Source organism: Corvus kubaryi, unplaced genomic scaffold, assembly GCF_017639235.1.
Source record: "Corvus kubaryi isolate FWS band 111438036 unplaced genomic scaffold, C.kubaryi_AGA036_p1.0 65498, whole genome shotgun sequence".
NCBI classification, from domain to species: Eukaryota; Metazoa; Chordata; class Aves; order Passeriformes; family Corvidae; genus Corvus; species Corvus kubaryi.
The window spans coordinates 27,540-47,085 of NW_024582052.1; the positions used below are offsets into that span (position 1 = coordinate 27,540).

The 19,546-nt window shown below is 40.8% G+C and overlaps 1 protein-coding gene across 5 annotated transcripts in view; it reads right to left on the minus strand.

Moving 5' to 3' along the window:
• The window catches only part of LOC121673551 (AT-rich interactive domain-containing protein 1B-like), a 206,726-nt gene that overhangs the window by 26,392 nt on the left and 160,788 nt on the right, over positions 1–19,546 (minus strand). For all 5 annotated transcript variants that reach the window (XM_042046919.1, XM_042046920.1, XM_042046918.1 and 2 more), the window contains 2 exons: positions 18,940–19,119; positions 12,268–12,595 (listed from right to left, as the gene is read on the minus strand). In XM_042046919.1, the coding sequence (XP_041902853.1) occupies positions 12,268–12,595; positions 18,940–19,119 (508 nt within the window). The remainder of the gene's footprint in view (positions 1–12,267; positions 12,596–18,939; positions 19,120–19,546) is intronic.

Consider the following 19,546-nt stretch of genomic DNA (forward strand, 5'->3'; position numbering starts at 1 on the left):
ATGCCTTGTATTCTTCTCTCAATCTGCAACACTGGAGCAAAGCCCTTTGTACAGCCAGAAAAAAATGATCCAGCTTCTCTATGAGCCTTGTGGCAGCCTGAGCACAGGAGGTGAGTCCAACATGGAAATGTCTAGGGAACAGAAGAAAGCTTGAGAGGTGGAGAGTTTAGAAGTGATGGAAGTGAGGAGATTCTGGGCCATAAGAAATGGAAATGAAGGAGACAGTAGAAGGAAATTAAGAAGGAAAAAGGATTGGGAGCATCCTCACTAGGTGCCAAAGATTTTTAGGGCCAGGAGGTTGGTAGGTACTCAAGAGAAAGCAGATAAAACAGAGATGCAGGAGAAGGAGCAGGGAGAGATGCACAGAATGCTGCTACTCCTAGGGCAAACACAGGTTACGGTCCCTCTAGCACAAGTGGAGCCTCTCAGCCAGATACACCTGAAGGAAGGAAGGGATTCACAGGGAAGCTTCCAAAGCAGGGTGCTACCAGACATGTGCCTTCCCTCAGCTCCTCAGCTCGTGCACCCTGCCCTGAGTTAGGCCAGGCTCTGATGTGGCCACATTGGCCAAACGCTGGGGGAGCCCCAGTCCAAATGTGGCACAATGGGGTGATGCTGAAGGAGCCGTGCAACAGGGACAAGAGCAGAGATGGGGCACACAGCTCAGGTAGGGAAGAGATGGCACTGAGCTTCCTGACACTTGCCACACAGTGCACCTAATGTAGGGATTTCGCCCAGTTATGTTGCCCTAGGTGTGAGACCTGAGAAATTATCCTGTTACTGTGACCTGGCCACCTGAGCAATTGGCTCATGAAAAAAAAATGGCCCACAAGTTTGCCATTTCTGCTCCAGATCTTTAACCTACATCAGTTTTGCAGTCAATGCACTGCAGCACCTCAAGGGAGTAATTTGTGTAAACATTTTAAAAGGAACATTTTTTCTTTTAATGCTGACACACTGCTAAGGTGGCTACTTGATTACAAACTGTGAAAATGACTGCGTTAGGCTGCACTCACAAATCACAGTGTACTGACCAAATTGCCCTGTGCTTATCTGTGCCAGGTCTGCAGCATGACAATATTTCCTCTCTCTTTTAAATGTCAAAGTATGATTTGGGGGGCTGTTATTTAAACACACTGACCTGCACAATAACCAGAAGTACTTTATTTAAATCTGTCTTGAGCTGGGACTAGCCTTAAGCGCTTATAATCTGTCACACTTTGACACCAAATGGGTTATTATAATGAGAGTAATTCAGGAGTGAGACCTGTGAATGCTTTCTCCCTGGAGAATTTACACATAAACATGTGCAGGCAGATACATATGCTTTTTTGTTATGGATTTTCCTTCTTGCTACATTATGGGCTTCCTCGGAGAAGTGAAACCATTTCTGTTGTCAGTGGATATGGGAGAACTGAAGGAGGGAGAAGAGAGCAAGGGAAAATAAACCCCAACATTGCTTACTTTGTTCTGCCTGGAGGTTCATAGTACTCTTAGCAAAGGCCAAGACAAATGAAGCCTGAATATTGGCTTGAGCAGCTACAAAATGGCATTGAAGGCAGTTCCCATGTGAACAAAACAAACAAATTTAACATCACTGTATCTGAAAACAAAGTATCATCTTCTAGTTAGCTGCTACTAACTATACTGCAAGTATACTAGCCTGGACTTATATGTCCTCCTCTGTTCAGTGGGGAAGCTCAGCAATTGTAACAACAAAGTTTTAGAAAAACAACCACGAAAGCTGCTGATGTGACAGGTATTAGGGCTGCCACAGGACTTTTTGCCTTTTTTCAAGTTAGAAGGAAAGAGAAAATTTTAGATTTGTGCATGTGTACTTGTGTGCAAATGGAAGGCCAAAGTTCTGAAATACACTGACAAAGCACTGGCACACACAAATGAAAAAGCATCCAGATTTGTACTGAGGGGTGTGTGTGTATGTGTGTCTGCTGACAGGAGGTACACAGAACTAACACAAAACTGTTCTTCTCAACAATCAGGCCTAAATGGCAACGCTAAAATGGGGGAATATTTTCAGCACTGTAATTATGTGATAGTGCAAATTGTCATCCGCTGCAGTCGGACTGCTTACACTGACTGTTTTCTTCGTCTGGCTGATCCAAAGATTATTGTGCAAGATACTTGTAAAAAGAGTAACAGAAATAGCCTTTCTAAATATATTATTTTTCTTCTGATTTACACAAATACTTGTGCCTTTAGCATCATCTCCATTGCTTAGATTTTACTACAGAACAATCAAGGAGGGGGGAGAAACTTAAAAATTAGTTGTTCCTACCACACTGATTCAATGCTGAGCTGCTTAGCAAAACAGTCACAAAAACTTATTGTTTGTTTACAAGCTGTTGTCATCACATTAACCATTTTTCCAGTGAAAACATCTGCCTGACAGGCTACCTACTTGGTAGCCATTTAAAGCCCAACAGAACAGGAGTGTCATACCACATCAAACTCTTGAAGAGCAACATAAGAGGCACAATGTAATTCACGAGTAATGATGTTAATAACAACACAACTACCCAACATTTGCACAGCTGAATGCATGCTGAGATCAGAATAAATCTCCCTATCCTGTTTTACAGATAATAAAAACTGAGGAGGAGATCCAAGATTAATAATCATCTAAAATAAGGCCAGAAGAATAATAAAGTAGTTGAATACAGTGAGGAAAACACAGCGCAAGTCTATTAAAAATAAATCCTTAACTTCATTTGATCCTAATGACAGAAGGGTGTGTGACTGAAAAGCATTTAGTGATAGTGAAATATTGTAGGGTTTTGTTTGTTTGTTTGTTTGCAGGTTGCAGCCATTTGATTTTCTTTTTATAAAGTTCCATTTGTGTTAAAGTGGTTTTGGTCTGAATTTCATGGTGACCACAGCATTTGGTCACCACTCTTCAAACCCACAGGGAACCCCTGAAATGCCTTTATTGCACAGCATTCTTGCAAGTGCAGCAACACTTCCATATTTGAATTTATTTGTGTAAGAACAAACTAAGCTCTTGGTATTCAGTGCAACCTGTACTGGATAAATAGAATATAATGCTGTGTGACAGAAAGCAGAGAATGACTGAAAAGTGGGCCAAGTCAAATGGCTTGTAAACTCATCAGAGCTCTGCTCTTGGTAACCTCTGCCAACCTTCCCCACACATGGATTTGTATAGCAGCTCTAACAGCAACTTGCTTGCACAACTGTCCCCATCAGATGTGATATCTGAGCACTGAGGGGATACATTTCTTAGCCCAAGTGGAGTGCGTGATGCATAAAAGAGGGCTGCTTTAATCTGTCCAGCAAGCAGGAGCATGCATGAACGGGTTTATAGGGAAAAAAAGAAATTTGCCCTGTATGGCATGATGCTGTCAATCTGAACCAGAATGTCAAGAAGGGTGATTTAGTTTAGTGTGACTTGATATCAAAATGAGAATGACTCATACAACTCTCACTATGCATCTTCTATTTCTGTGCATGTTTATAAATAGCTGTATTAAAAAGTCGGAAGGCCCTATGAACTCTCTCCCAGAAAGATTACTTGAATGTGGCAAGAGTCTGTTCCCAGCACATAAACAGCCAGAAGGTCACCAAAGTGTGGTGTTAAAAAGCTACAGAAAATTATTCACTCACTCAGTTTCCTCTGGTGGGACACTGTCTTGAGAGAGGCTCAATCCCTGAGCTCCCTCATCTTTCACCCGGGGATGCTGTCTCCCACCACCATGTTCAGTCACATCCTCGCCCTGCTTTTGAGCACCTTGGACTGCACTGTGCTAGCAACCAACTGAAAATCTAATAAAATCCTCATCATTTCATGCCAGCTCTTCAGTGTATTTTTTCATAGTAAAATGTCATCTGGCTGACAGCAGGATGCTGAATGCAACTGTGCATGTGCAGCAGCATGGTGAGGAAGTTCTCCAGAGGGATTTCCCAGCAGACATGTTTTCACTCACCTATCTTTGCCCAATGGCCTGGAGCAGTTATATGTTTATCAATATTATTACCAGCACTGTTACCATCAGTCTCGGCTCTCTGGCACACCGGGCAGTTTCACAAGAGCAATGTAGTGCACATGACAGCATGATTTCAGTTGGCTCTCTTCTTCATCTTTGTCTCAATAGATGCCTGAAACCTACTGCAACCACTGCAACAGGTATTTAACGTATTGGTAAGATTGACAGCCATCATTAAAAAAATCTCATGCTGTTAGGTTATTATTTAATATGATTCTTACAAGGCTACTTATATGTCCAGCTAGAACGGGTGCTCCCATCTGAGCTCATCAACAAAGTGAAGGGTTCTTCCCACTCATATTTCCCCAGGCAGCATTGCTAAAAAAAATTTATTTTTCTCTCAAATATCACCACTGTAAAAGAACCTAAAACCTTAAACCCCCTTTAAAACTAGAAACCCTCCTACCATTTTTTATGTCTCTCCCTTTCTGTCACAAGAATCTTAGGCTGTTCAATCACAGTCTTGTACTTGCACAGTGTTATGTGCCAAATCACACAGTGCAGTCACAGAATTAGCTTTCTTCATGAGTCCCATTAAACAGATGGTTATTCTTCTATTTTGTTTTGGCTTTTTTTTTCCTAACCACTTCTGTGATTTAAACTAGTAGATCTTCTGACAGACTGTGTAAACTGTTTCCTCATCTGAAATAGTTTTTGTTGCCTAAGAAAGAGTACTCAATCTAAGATGCTCCCTTATTCTTTATACAATATCAATTAATGAAGTACTGCATTCTTAATTTCCTGAAGATCATATTTTAAGGTACACAATTTCTGTGTAACATCTGACCCTGAGGCGAGGCAGAATGTCAATAAACTACACGAAGTCCTACACTGCAATTCTGTTTCAAAATATTTACTCTTTCTACAGAGGGCAGTGAATCTCCTACACAACCAAATCAAGCCAAAAATAATCTTGACACAATACTAATCGAATTAGAAGTGTCTCTGAGGTAAGTGAAAATTCTCATTCATGACTGAAAATCATGCTTCCTTCTCAACACACTCCTGCTTTTACAATTTAAGAATGGTTACTCTCTGAAGGAGGAAAAGAGTAGGACTCTTGAGGTCTGTGGTTAATCTCTAATGGCACGAACAGCATACAGCAGTCGACTTGATTGATGAGTCCAAAGAAGAAAAAAATGCTTCCCCAAATCACTGGTTGCCTGCAAGAGCTCTGCGGCATGGTGACAACCAGGGCTCCAAAATGATGGATTTACCTTTTAGTAAAACAAAATTCCAGATAAAAATGTATTTCTCTTAGTCTCCCACAAGAAATGGCTATGGTTAGCTCAGCATGTAAAGTTTCTTCCAATTCTTACATGATTTTATCAGCAATTTTGAGCTGATCCATAAAATGCATCTCCATTTAAATAAAATAATCACAGAAGATTTCTAGCTTTCCCTGTACAATAATAAATACATATAAGCTGAGCTGAACTTCCTCCTTCCTAATACATTATAGAAAAAAGTCATACATGATTCTGCTTTGAAAAGTAAAACACAAGGGAAAGAAAAAAAGAAATAATAAAAAAATCAGCTTGATACAAATGACTATTTCTCATGAAGAGGAAAGAAGCACGGATCCTTTAGAAGAGAAATATGTCAATACTGGTTAATAGCTTCCTTAGAAATTACAGTTACAGTAAGCATTAGTATTTGGACTTTTAACCCCTCAAATCACATGGAAGCTGAGCTTGGGGAGAAGATATTCCAGCTATTACTGAATCTCCTCCAGCCTCAGGTGGAGCCAGCACAGGAGTATTTGGGGTTTGCAGAGACAATACAGCCATTTAGGCCAAGAAGCAAAACCACTTCACCCTGCTGAAACTACAAGTGGGGCTCATTTCAGGGTGACCCATCAGGATCTCTAAGGAGCAGAGCGGAAATGACCAGACAGCTTGAGCCTGGAGAACTGTGAATGGCCTGAATTTGAACAGGAGCAACTCCTTCCGTGTGACTGAATGTTAAATAAAAGACCAGGCAGAAAGAGCCTTTCTTGCCAGGGGCTTATTTCAAAGGCAACAGATAACGCAGGCCCTGGCTCCAATTATGGCTACCAGTCCTATCTTAGCCTAGTTTACTTTGGGGATTTCACAGTTGGCAGCCTTTCATCTGGAAGTAGCCTGGTTTGAATAAGCAAAGAAACTTGAATGAGTACTTAACCTTCCTGCACTCCACCGAACTTCCCAGCAGAGAAGAACAGCACCTCCAAGCTTAAGGGGAAAAGGGAAAACAATGGAAAACATATACTCTCTCCAAGGATTAAAGACGGTAAGTTTTACTGGAGCACTTCAAGACTTCCTGCTACGAAACTGCAGCTTTCAAAATCACAATTAGAATTTTAAACCCAAGTCTGAAGATCAAAAGGGCCAGACTGGAAAATACTGCACAAAACTGACAGGCACTAGGATGCAAAACAACTAAAACAGTCCTGGGTTTTATTTATATTATTATTCTTTTTAAAAAATTTATTCCCCATTTCCGCCTCCTTCTTTTGCCTTTTGACATTTTAATGCACCATGTCCATTACTGTATTTCCTCACCGGTACCTTCTAGTCCATCAGCAGTGCTGCATTACCCTGCTGTTGGAGAAAATAATACAGAAAAAGTGCTTTGCTGGCACCAGCAACACGGATTATGAATTATACATACATAGCAGGAGAGAAATAGCTGATGGAAGGTTAGTGTGACTGTGTGTGTGCAAGTGTGCATGTGCATGTATACACATGCACAGACTAAGAAGAAGACATCTAGAATGCACTTTTTAAACTAATTTATGCTAATTGTGTTTCTCTGTACAACAGAAATTCTCTAATATCAGTGCAGCTTTTCTAGATCAGTATTATGACTGATTAAAAACTTACTAAATTCTTCTCACCACACTACAATGAGGCTGTGGTATCTAACCAGTTGCTAAGTAATTTAGAACCAGAACCACATTCTAGAATGCCTAAAAGTATATCAAAGCAATGCCACATCATACATTAATTTAGAGACTGAACACCACTTCTCTCGCATGGGGATCAGCGGGAGATAATGTAAATATCCACCACAATTTAGCAACCCAATGGCCAGGATTTAAAGTGACCAGAGGCTGCAAATAGCAAAGCTGGTTTCCAATTCCTCAGTTTAATAAACTACTGTCTGAATCGCCACCTCTAAAATCAATGGCACTGAATTCTAAATTCACTCAATCTATAAAAAAAAATTGCTTTAATTTACAAAATTGCAACATGCAATCCTGAGAATCATATTAAGGTACATTGAGGTCAAAGGGGTGCCTTCAAAGATAGGATTGCTCCTCATGTAGGCACATCAAAACTCATTTTGTTGTAATTAGTTCAGGTATTGATAACTGTAGATGCACCAGCAAAAGGCTCATTTTAACATCCAGTTGGATGCACATTTTACAGCCACCTAGCACTGAATTACATCTTCTAAGGCCACAATTCTAACAGCATGCAAGCCAGCTGTTTTACAACTATGTTTTTACCTTTCCATATACTACAGTCACACTTTCAACTACTAAGAAGACATGCTCAGAATGACGCTAGAATGAGAGATGCTGAAAGTGATGGTGAAAAGCATCTAGCTCTAAAGATGTCTTTTGACTTCAGGTGCCAACCTGATAATCAGTTTTAAACTAGGAACTTGCTGTAGGAAGCAAAAGCTCAGAGACAGTGCACACATACTCCTGCAAAGATTCAAGCTGGGCATCTACGAACTGAGGAGATCAAAATTGGCTGGTACTAGAAGATATTGGCTAAATTTGCTGCCTTTCACATAAACAGGGAAAACACAATCTCATATGCTTAAAACTGTTTGTTTTTACTGAAGGCTTACTGTGTTGCAGTTTTGTGCACACAGGAGTATTTATCTATCACTATAATAGATACATGTATGGTTCTAAGAAGAGCCACAGTGTGATAAAAGACTTGATCTTTTGGAGCCACCTGGTCCTTGAAGGTCTCCTCTGGGTTCCAGTCTCCAGCAGCAGAACCAGCCCTTGGGGTTTCAGTCAATGTCAACCTAAGTTATGAAGAGTCTTTTCTTACATGGATATATTAGGTCTTTAACATAGAGTCCTCACCAGTCGATGCTTATGCTGAGACCAGGACAAGACAAATATAAAAAGGAAAACACAGTTTTGTAGTTCCTTCACACTCTCCTCCTGAAAATGAAGGGAATTACTACACAGGGTACTAGAGAGTTATTTAACATTGCCTGCTGTGAACTTTCACTCAGAGCAAGCTTGAACACCCTGGGCAGTGTGAAACAATGAAGAGGTTCAATGAAGAGGTCTTAAAAACACCTTTCTTTTCTCTAGCCTGACATGCTAGTCATCATTTGGGAAACACTGGCCTGCATGCAGAGGACAGACTAGCACATTGTAAGATTTTAGGTTACAGGGAAGGTATTATGTAACTGTAGAAATTAATCTAAGCTTAACATAAAGCAGATCTCAAGATGAGGTCAAAGGCTAATTCAAATGGTGTAAACCTAGTATCTTCCACAGCCACCACTTTCATTTATGTGATTTTTATCTTTTCTAATGAAAAGGGTGGTGGTCTGCTCTGAGGATGATACCTAGGTATAACTGGCTGACACTCAGATCTTGATCATCCTGCCCTGGTTAATGAACATCAATTTTAGGCCCCAGTGGAAGAGATTTTTTTCTGATGCATGCCATTTAAATTCATTTTATACAGCTGCTTAGTGTGGCTTGGCAAGGCAGAGGCAAACCAGTGTTCTAAGTCTAAATGAGACTCCTGAGCTGGTGAAGGACAGATCCTGTCTGTGGATTAACAGCTGAAGATAAATTTCTCTCCCCTATTGATACTTGGCTACTGAGTCAACAAGTTGACCTTGAAGTCGATCACGACCAACTTGTACAGAAATACTGCTGTGTAACCATGACTATGACACAACCTTTTAATTTTAATCTGAATTCTGCACAGAGGAGGGTGTTTTATAGTAATAAAAATCCAACAGTTTTTGAGGTCCACAGCCGAATCTTATAAACTCAACACATTCAAAGAAAAAGGCTGGGCACTGCTCATGCTTGTTGGCATACAGTAGTGGATGTCTTTCCAGTCAGGCAAAGTAGTATGGTGGGAGTGCTCTCCCATTTCACTAAGTTTTGTTTTTTGAACAGGATAACCAGTAGACTTGTGTTCTAATTTTTTGGTTTTCTTTCCGCTTTTTCTGTGCACATATATGAACAATGTTACTAAGGAAAAAACCAAACTAGCAGCTACAGAAAACTGGTAATTAAAACTTGTTAATTGCTGTGACAGCAGCAATAATTTGGGTATTACAGATTTCCTACAGAGGCAACAACTGAATTAACATGATGGCAGGGAAGTCCTTAAAGGTTAAATCTCAAATGAAGATGGACCTGTTTGCGAGGAAGCAACAGGCTGGGAGCCAACACAGATACTTTCTCCCAGTTCTGTAATTTATGATATGGTTACAGAAAACAGTGTGAAGGACTCTGGTGAGAAAACAGTACCTGCGCTTCAGGCAAATGTTTTGCAAAGGATACTTAGTGCTCCTAAAAATCTTCTAGAGACTAGTTTTTCAAATACATGCACACTCAATTACAGGGTACTACAACTTCCTTGAAAATCCCATTAGGAAATGCTGTAATCACTCCTGCAGTACATCATCTCTCAGAAAGAGATCATACTTTGGGGGTTGCAGTTCTCTGCCTAGGCAGCAGTGACAATACCACCAAGTCCAGAAAATTTGGCAGCACCACTGCAGACAAGAACACCAACAATGAAGAGAGAAAGATGGTGCCTGGGTCAGGGGAAGGAGACATCTCATCAGCCATGATGAGGTTCTTCATTTCCCTTTTAGTCACAAGGAAATGGAGCTGTGCCAAAAGCCATGCAGGTGTGTGAGTGAGCGACATGCAGATTTTTGCTGTACTGTCACAGTGATGTTAGTAAAAAGAAAACAAAAAACTAAAATCCCCTCTACAATGCAAGTACTTCTGTATATTTCATGTGATTTTTATACTCCTTCGGCAGCCAGATGGCATGATCATAAACATTTTTAAAGAATGCTAAGGTCCCACAGCAAGTCCAGTTTACACTGCTACCTACCTGTACTGGTCAGGCTGGTGCACTGAGGAGCCTGAGTGTTGCCATAGTTTGGGTGCTGTGAAGAAAACAGCCCCAGACTGGATGGGATAAGTGGGTGACCTAATGTGTGGTGGCCTAAAGCAGAATGAAAGAACAGCCTCTCTGGATTTGATCTGTATCACAAATCCGAGTCACTGTCAAGTACATGTCAAGTCATTCCTTCCATATGCGAGTCTGGAGGACTTGCAGGAATAGCCAAAAGCCATTATGCTTTCTCCCCTACAGTTGACTTGAGACCAAAGAGGAAAACAGTGTGCTTGCAATCTCCTGGCCTGAGAGCAGTGTGACAAGTTCCTCCCAATTTGCAGTTTATAAACAACCCTTTTGTCAGTATTTGTGACAGAAATTCAGTGACTGCTCTTCCATAGGTGCTGGATCACTGGAATGGGCAGTATGTGATAGGAAGGCTCCGAAATGCTGCAGTTTTGTCCAGTCAGAGCTAGAAAGAAAAAGCAGTTCTACGAAACTGACTTGGGAGGAAGGTGTGAGATAGAAATGGTAATCATTTAACCGAGTTTTTGATCAAACACCACACACTATGCCCAACGTATAAGTTGAATCACAACCAAATGCTTTCCACTTAATACAAAGTCTTTTCTTGCTGTCAAGACCAACAAATGTGAGCTTTTCCTTTCATTCTGTGATTATAAAGAAATCCTGTTCCTGCAGCTGCAGTGATGGCCTATTTATTCCTTTGTGCCTGACCTATCAGCTTATAGCCTAAACCAGACAGACAGAATCAGACTTCCATAAATCCTACTAGACAGGTCTGTTAAAACAAGCAACAGAAGAAAGGGACTGCTGGTTCACAGATATCTGCTGGAGTATGGTCTATTTTAAGGGAACCTGTTTCTATTTTACTAAGGAAGAACATGAAGCACACTAAATTTACTGTTATTGTTTTAAAAGTTTGCTGCTGCTTATCATTAGTAGCCACCTGCCTTTCAAGTTCTCAAAACAAGAAAGCAACAAATACAGGGACACATTAGCTTCCTATTTCTTGTTTAACATTGCATCTTGGAATAAGAGCAACTCTAGTGTCCACAAACACTGGTCTTGACTGATAAATACCTGGATGAATGTATGGGCATCTGTGTACGCATATGTGTAAGTGCAGTGAGCAACACACACACATAAAAACATGTTCACCAGAAGAGTGCAACTAGATTTCTGTAATTCTCAAACATTATGGACCTTCTTGCAACAGAAAAAGGTAATAAATATGCCAGGAATTATTTGAGTCCAGGGAAATGTGGATGTTACTTAATCTGAAATACTTCACTAAAAAAAAAAAGGTTTAACTCCAAATATTCAGGCACCGTAAGAATGACATGAACAGAAAACTGCCTTTTACCAAAACCCATATACAAATGGCAACATGTAGCTATGCTGGCCAAAGGGGAGACAAGAAGACATACGATGGCTCCAAACTCTGCAGTTCTGTTTGCAGGTTCTCTGTTATGGATGCACAATGGCAGGAATCAACTCCAGATTACTACAGATTGGTTTTATGTCCCCTTCTGCCTCTCCCCTCCAGCTGTTCCCCTCAGCCTGCCCTCCTCTCCCCTCTGCAGGCCTGCTCAGGAACAAGAACATCCCGCAGAAGAGAACTGCCATCAGCACTGCTGCTCAAAATGTGGGCAGTAGATGCAAGAGTTGATGGGCAGCTTCATAGGCTTCCTTACTCCCTGGCAGGGGCAAGCTGCTGAGGACATATTAGCTCTCTCTTTACTGGAGATAAAAAAAGTATAATCAGCTGATCAGTTTAAAGTTGCAGAGGGCTTGTCAAATGTCACTGCAATCCCGTGGGTTTTCCTAAAGCCTATAGTGCCAAGAACCAAACTAGAAGTGGCCATCATCTCCATTGTCACAACTGCTTTTTGAGAGGATAATTCAAACAGGCAACAGCATGCTTTCTCCTTAAGAAAAGGAGATGATTAAGAATAAGTATTCTTCGGACACACCATCTCCTCCCAGAGATAAGGGCACAGCTAGAACATCTATAAATGCACATTCACACACCTCTACAGTGCTGTTACTTCAGAAATTACAAGGAAAACATTCCTACTTATTTGAATTTCTTTCACCTGAGTGCATACCTGCTCTGAGCGGAGTTTGCAGCAGCCTGCATCACTGCAGCAGCCGCCTCCTGTGCCTTACGGTTCACAGTTGGCATGGGTGGGCCCATCCCAGGGCCTCCCTGCTGAGACATGCCAGGAGAATTGGGGGTCATACTGCTCATGTTTCCAGGAAATGGTCTGCTCTGCATCCCAGCTGATGGCATCCGTCCCAGGGGCATGGTACCACAAGGCTGGCTTGGCCCTTGTCCATGCATCTGACTGTTGGCATTTATACCCATGCCAGGTCCTGGGCCACTGTAACTTGTGTTGGGCACACCGCTGTATGTCGGTGGTCTGGAGTAGTTTCCTGAACAAAATGATAAAAAGCACAAAGAAAAACATTAAAACTTTTGAGCACATACTTCTATTTAGGAAGTTAGCAGCTGCAGAACGTACACATGTGAACTGAAGTGACCTACGCTGGCCTCAAAGTCAGGACGTTTTTACATATGAGGACAGAGAAGCAGCAGAACAAATTGCCCAAGGAGGTTTTGTAGACTCCCTGCATCCAAAATCCAGCTGGATAAAGCCAAGAGTAACCTGGTCTGATCCTTTATCTGACCCTGATATGAATACAAGGTCAGTTAAAAAAAAACAGCTCTTGAGCACTCTTCCAACCTGAATGATCCTATGAACCTGATTTTCATGTACCCTCAAACATTTTCTGTCTAATATATGTTATGAGGCATCATGAAATAAAGAAAAGCACAGCCTCCAGAGGGTTATCAGCACAGCACACAGTACACGACTGTCTTACGCAATAAAGAGAGATGTGGCACGTAAAAAGCCCATTACATAAGATCAAGGAAGACTCTTATTTTTGTAATTTCATGTTCTCATTCCTTTGTCTTTCTGCAGTTTCAGCAACAGGCTTCTTGCTCCTAACTGTTCTGCCCATTTGAGTCAGAGATGATTTGGAGTAGACTGGTGAGGATAACTGCTGGGGTCTGAGAAAGATTCCTGCTGCCTCCTGCCCCACCCCTGCTTTCCTAGTAAGTTCAGTCTGGCTATGCCAGCAGAAGGGGTGGTAGCTTACAGTACACCTCCTCTGAGAAAACTAGTCTTACACAAGTAAGCAGCAATAGTACAAAGATGCTAATGTAAGCAGGTGCCTTACGAAGGATGGCTGAATCCAATCTATGTTGTCACTGGAGTAAAGTGCTCTGCTTGCAGCAGCTTAACTCATTTGAGTGCTGATTTTCCTGTCACGTTGAAATCTCAAGAAAAAGCAAGTATACAGCATGCAGTGTTACAGAAACAAACCCAAGCAGCATGAGAAAGAGGGAAAAAAAAAAAAAAGCAAGCTAAAGATATGATAGAATACTATTTTAGGAAACGTATCACATTGCACTACTTCAGTCATCAGTTTTGACTTGTCTTCATTTCCATCTCATCCAGATTAGTGGAAACATGACCCATTCCCTCCCTGTGGGATGCCACACAGCAGAGTTTCCTGATTACTCTCAGATATTCCCACGCTTATTCGAAGGCAGAAGCCCTTGGACTCTTGCTCTGAATGTGGAGATCAGCCATGCCTCTCCTCAGGCCTCAGCTACCAGGCAGAGGAGTTGGTGGCATCCAACCCCCGTTTGTATTTAAAATAAACATATTCATCCATCATTTGAATGCACACATAATTAACTCATATGCTCCTGCTGCTGTGCTTTCACTAATCTTCTCCTCTCCACCCTGTAACTGACTCACTCTACTACAAGATCTCCTCAGCGAGAACGTGTGAGACCTACACTTCCCATGGAAATGAAGCAACCATTCTCTCCTGTTTTAAAATCCAAGCTTCTGCCTGGGGGTCCTCATGGAAGTATGTGGTTCAGCAGAGATGAAAGGCTCCAGATTCAGCTTTATGCTGGCTTAAGACTGCCCTGTCACTTCTCCTCCTCCTCTAGGCTTGGCTGCTGGCAGCTGACTGTTCTCTGTTCAGTGAGCCATTGCCCCCAGCCGGAGTTTTGGTTGCTGAGACCTGCTCAAGCCACGCATCTGATCCAGCATATGTGACTACAAACTGAAGGGCTGACTAGTTTCACACTGCTCTGCTATGTGTTACAGGCAACAGCACACAACTTGGATGTTGCTCTGGGTTTCCAGCTGCTTTGTGCAAGAAAAATGTAATACAGCAAGATAGTGTATATATGCACTCAAAGATTATGCACAACAGTTAGCACATCTTATGCACATGCTATTAGTAACACTACTTCCCAAAGTGAAGCAAATTCCCTCCCTAGACTAGCAGACCTGATATCCATGATCACTGGGAGCTACTGTCAGTCCAATTTACATAAAGCCAATTTGTTTTGTCATTTAGGGTCTACGAAGCACATTCAGCAGCACGCGTGGAGGAGCAAACACCAATGCTAAAACATTACCGCTGTTTTGATGCTATTTTGAATTGGGACAAAAAACGTAATCTTTTGTGCTTTGGCTTTTCCAGCATATGCACAACACAGAAAAAAACGTGGAATCTTCTCCATAAAAATATGTGGCTCAGTTAAAATAGCTTCTAATCGTTCATCTCCAGGGATACACATCCAAGAGCACCGGGAAGTTGTATCTTTTTAGTAAGGAAAACAAGTTTCAATGGTTTTTTCCATATTTTTTTTTCCCCTAAGCATTTCCTCAATACCTCAAGTACTAGCTATTCTTATACCTTTCCCAGACCATAAAAAAAAAGGCAAAATAAAAGCCAAACAAAATACAAGAGGAATTGCCAGGAATGAGGAGTGCAATCTTATTTCCATGTTTCTCTAATAGATTAGTAATTTGTTGGCAGTGGCTTTGACAGAAAACAGATGGATGCAGCATTAAACACAATGAATGCAGCAGATGCTAGGCCAGCCCACATCAGCTGGACGTGTCAGGCAGCCAAGTTCAAGAGCCCACACTTTTCAAGTGGGTACAAGCCTGGCAACAGCGGCTGCACAATACTACTGAACAACTCCTCCCCTCCATATCTGAGGGATTTTTGATTCCAACTCCCCCTTGGCAGACTAGAATTGTACCCAGAGAGACTACATCTCTAATGCATGAGAAAAAACAATGCTGTAACAGGAATCAGGAGGAAAAAAAAAAAGTGTAATGAAGATAAAGTATAAAAAAGCTGACTAACAACCTGCCAAAGACAGATGTTCATACTTACTGCTGAAACCCTGGTCCACTTTGTTCAGGTTTGCTGAACAAAGTGCTCTGAGATCTTGCCATTTCTAGGCAAACAGAAAAGAGGGAAATTTGAGAACTACCTGTTAGCTTTGCTCTCTGCTTTAGAGACATAGATCAGATGCATCGTATTAAAAATAGCATCTTAGGATAGTTCTAGAATTTTTTACATGTGCACTTAACCATCAAGCTTTTCTTCCACAGACAATTTAAATGTGTTGTTCTGAATTCCTCTAAACTATTTTACCCAGGGGACTTCACTAAGACACAGCTGATTTAAGTCTTAGCTCCACAGGCTCTCGCATACATGGGTCTGGATTCAGAGGTCCAGACTCTCAAGATACTCAGGGCATCTCATCCTTAAGATGCTACCAATTTTAATTAAAATCGAGGATTAAAATCAGTGGGAGCTAGACAGCAAAGTGCTTTTGTGAAATGAGTCCAACATTAAAGGTTACAAGGCACAAATACTCAATTCATACTACTTTATCACGAGCAAAAGGGGGTTTAACTTATAGTGAAGCTCTGGGGAAACATATTCAGTAGTGATTTCCCTCTTTGTTATATCCCCACAGAACAGCTTTACTGCTGAATTGAGTAGGAAAAGTTAGGAAGAGACAGGATGTATTTCTGAGACATTTTACTGATCCACAGGAAGCTTTTCCCTGCCCCGGTCTTAAAAGATCCAACTGACTACGGCATCCGACTGCTCTCCAGAGTGCATTTAATGGACATTTTGCTGTGACAGCAGTCTGATGCTCGGGTCATAGACCAGGGCTTCATTAGCCCCCAAGCTAGATGTTGTCCAAATACAAATCAAAGAGATTCTTTCAGTAACAACTTCCATCCTTGCTCTGCTTTTCTTTCTTTTTTTTTTTTTTAATTTATTCTTGGGGACAGGAAAATGCTGGGATTTAATAAAAAATTAAAATTAGTGTTCTGTACTGCATGCTCCTGTGTTGTATCCCAGACACACACAGAAGTGTGGAGCCAAAGCCATTTATTATTTTTGTAGGAAATGGTTTCAGAGAATTGGACTAGGACCCAGTACAGAGCTGCTTCCTGGGAAAATACATTCTGCTCTTATTATAGATCTAAGTGTCATGCAAACACACAAAAATCAAATAAATCAACCATAGGCATGAAATGGATCATTCTGCTCTTATGAACTGGGGGCTAATACTTCCAATCCAAACTTAATGGTGTAGTCTTTACAATGGTGAGCAATTCCACTGCACACAGGACACTAGCCTTAAGCAATGGTTTTCAGGACAGCACATAGTGAAATCCAGTATTCAAAGCTGGATCAAAAGCTTAGTGTCCAGACTGCTTTGATGCATATATGAAAATACAAGTAGTCCTGTCAAATCCAGCCTAAGCTTAACAATATTCTGGAAGAAGGCCTATGTGAACAAAACATGGAAAACAAATCAGATCTGTGAGAATTACTTTAGTTTAATAAATTAAGAACTTGGTTTCAACCCAGGTAATTTTTAGTATATTTCCTATTTTGGCAGGAAAAGGCATATGGGATAACATTATTATATATTCATCATTTCTGGCATATGATTATGCTTTGTAATAGGGTATGTTAAGAGTTGCAATTACAGATTACTTTTATTTAAAATGAAAAAACGCTATTAAAACCTTAAATCCAGGTAAACACGTAACTTGGAATATATCACTATCATCATACCTGGATTTTATTAATGGTTAGATTAGCCTAGTTAAAATGTAGTATTCTTCTGGTCTAATTGTTACCTATAGAGCTGACAGTCTGCAAGGCCCTAATTTTATGATGATCAGCGCACAGAACCACTGGTACCTTCCAAACACTGGCAGAAGAACATGGTTTTCATCCATCACACTATTCACCAAACCCTTCTGAAGCGGCCTGTTAATGACAATGATGCTCATTTTCTTCCTGTCCCTCAAGTTCACTTTTTAATAGCAGTTTCTTCCTGACCATGACCCATAAAATCATTACATAGGCACTTTCATCTACAGAGGGAGGAAAAGAACTGCTGAACTCAAGCAAAAAAAGAAAGTAGTATTTGGCGTGTTACTTAAATGCATTGATTTAGTACAAAAACCTTTCCATTCAATCAGTGTGGATGGCTAATGTTTTACTGCACTTGACACCCACTATTCCCATGGTTCGGAATCTCAGAAGCAGCAGTACAGCTGGAAGTCAGGATAGCACATCATAAATCCACTGGATTTTTTACCAGTTAAGCTAGTTGCTCACTGTGCAGATAAAAATAAGCACTTGGACAGCATTTTATGGCCACAAAATGCTTTCCAAATAAAAGGAAAGCACCAGTCAACTGGAGTTAGGTAATTAATCTTCGCACATGGCTATAAGGCATTACTAGCCCCATTTTATAGTTAAGGAAGGCAAAGCAGAGAAATGAATCTACTTGCCTAAGTTGAAAGATGATGTAAAAGGCAGAGCCAGAATTAGAAACTGGGAAATCTTGGCTTGTAGCCCTGTGCTCAGAACACTAAACCAAACGCTACCCAGGGATGAAACAGAAAGGAGCATTGCATAGGGCAGCAACGCTCTTTGCAAACAAACATCAGAACTAGTTCTCAGAAACTGTGGAGACTAAAATAACCATCCTTACTAGCATAGGCCAGTCATTGAGCCCTACAGAAATTCCCATTGCTGGCTCAAGTCCTTTTTGAAACTTTTAAGTAAGAAAGCAATAGTAGGAAGTGCTGAAATAGAAAAGCTTCTTTATGTACCTCTAAAGAAAATACTGACCCTTATATATTCTGTGGCTTGACTTCAACTTCATTAAACCCCTAAACAGATGCATACTTTATAAAGGTTATCCATTAAAGGCAAAACAATAGACAAGTTCAAGGTTGTCCAGGGGCAGAAATTGTGTATTCTATTTTTGTTTTACTCCCCCACCAATTTTGTCAAACAAGCAAAATAAAAAGAACTGTCTCTCTCAGTCTAAAGGGTTAGTTAAGATTCACAAACCATATGCATTAGAGCTCAATATTCTATTTCCACAGTAGCCACTGTATTATTATGCTTGTTAGAAGACTTTACCCTCGAAGTCACCACGCAATTTCAGGTTGGCCTTGGGATTTCATCCAAGAAAAAAAGACTTATTTTGGGATTGGTGTTGTGACCCTTATTCCATGCTCGCTCAAATGCAGCCTCATCACAGAGATGACATGCTTGGGCTCCTAAACAATAGACCTGGCAATGCCACAGATTCATCACTTCCTTGCCTAATTTAGGTCACTATTTTTACACAGAGAAAGGTGCTAATAACAGAAACAGCTTCTTCCACAAGGTGCAGCTCCACCTTGGATAACAGCTTTATTTGTTTAGCCTTTTTTTTTTTTTTTTTAGGGAGTGTTGTGTGTGTGCTTCTGTTGTTTTTAACACACCAACCCACATATATGATACACATATATATAGAAAAAAAAAATTACTGTATCTATTATCAGGAAGCATTTTACCTTGTGGTCCATACTGGCTCATCTGAGGCCCATAAGTACCACTTGAATTACTCTGCTGAAAGCTACCAATTCCAGGATGCACTTGACCTCCAGGTGATGGGTGTGGTGACATGGAAGGTCCAGTTTGTTGAGGTCCATACTGTGACATTTGGGGGTTCCTCTGTATGCCTGCCATGAAACCTGACGGGAGAAAAGTGACAAAGCAAAAATTAATATTCAGGTAACGGTTCTTTGTTTTTAAAAAATCTTTGGCATTAAAGTAAACCAACCCTCTTTAGTTATCTCAGACTAAGAATACCCAGAAAACTGCTGTTGTTCATACAAACAAAACCAAACACATCTCCAAGTCAGCAAAGATGTCTCAACCACCAAAACCTACACATAAGGTTTGAAATCCTTTACTTGTAAAATAAAGACAGGGCAGTACTGCTTAGTTACAAATGGGTGTTAATTTTAAAATTAAAACAACTTTTAGGAAAAAAAATTAAAGGCAATTATATGCATTACCTAATTAGCAGTACTAGGGAATTTGCCTGATGACTTACGGTAGAGTATCACGTCTTCCAAAATTATATGTTGCTACCAAAATGCCTCACTTCAGCATATA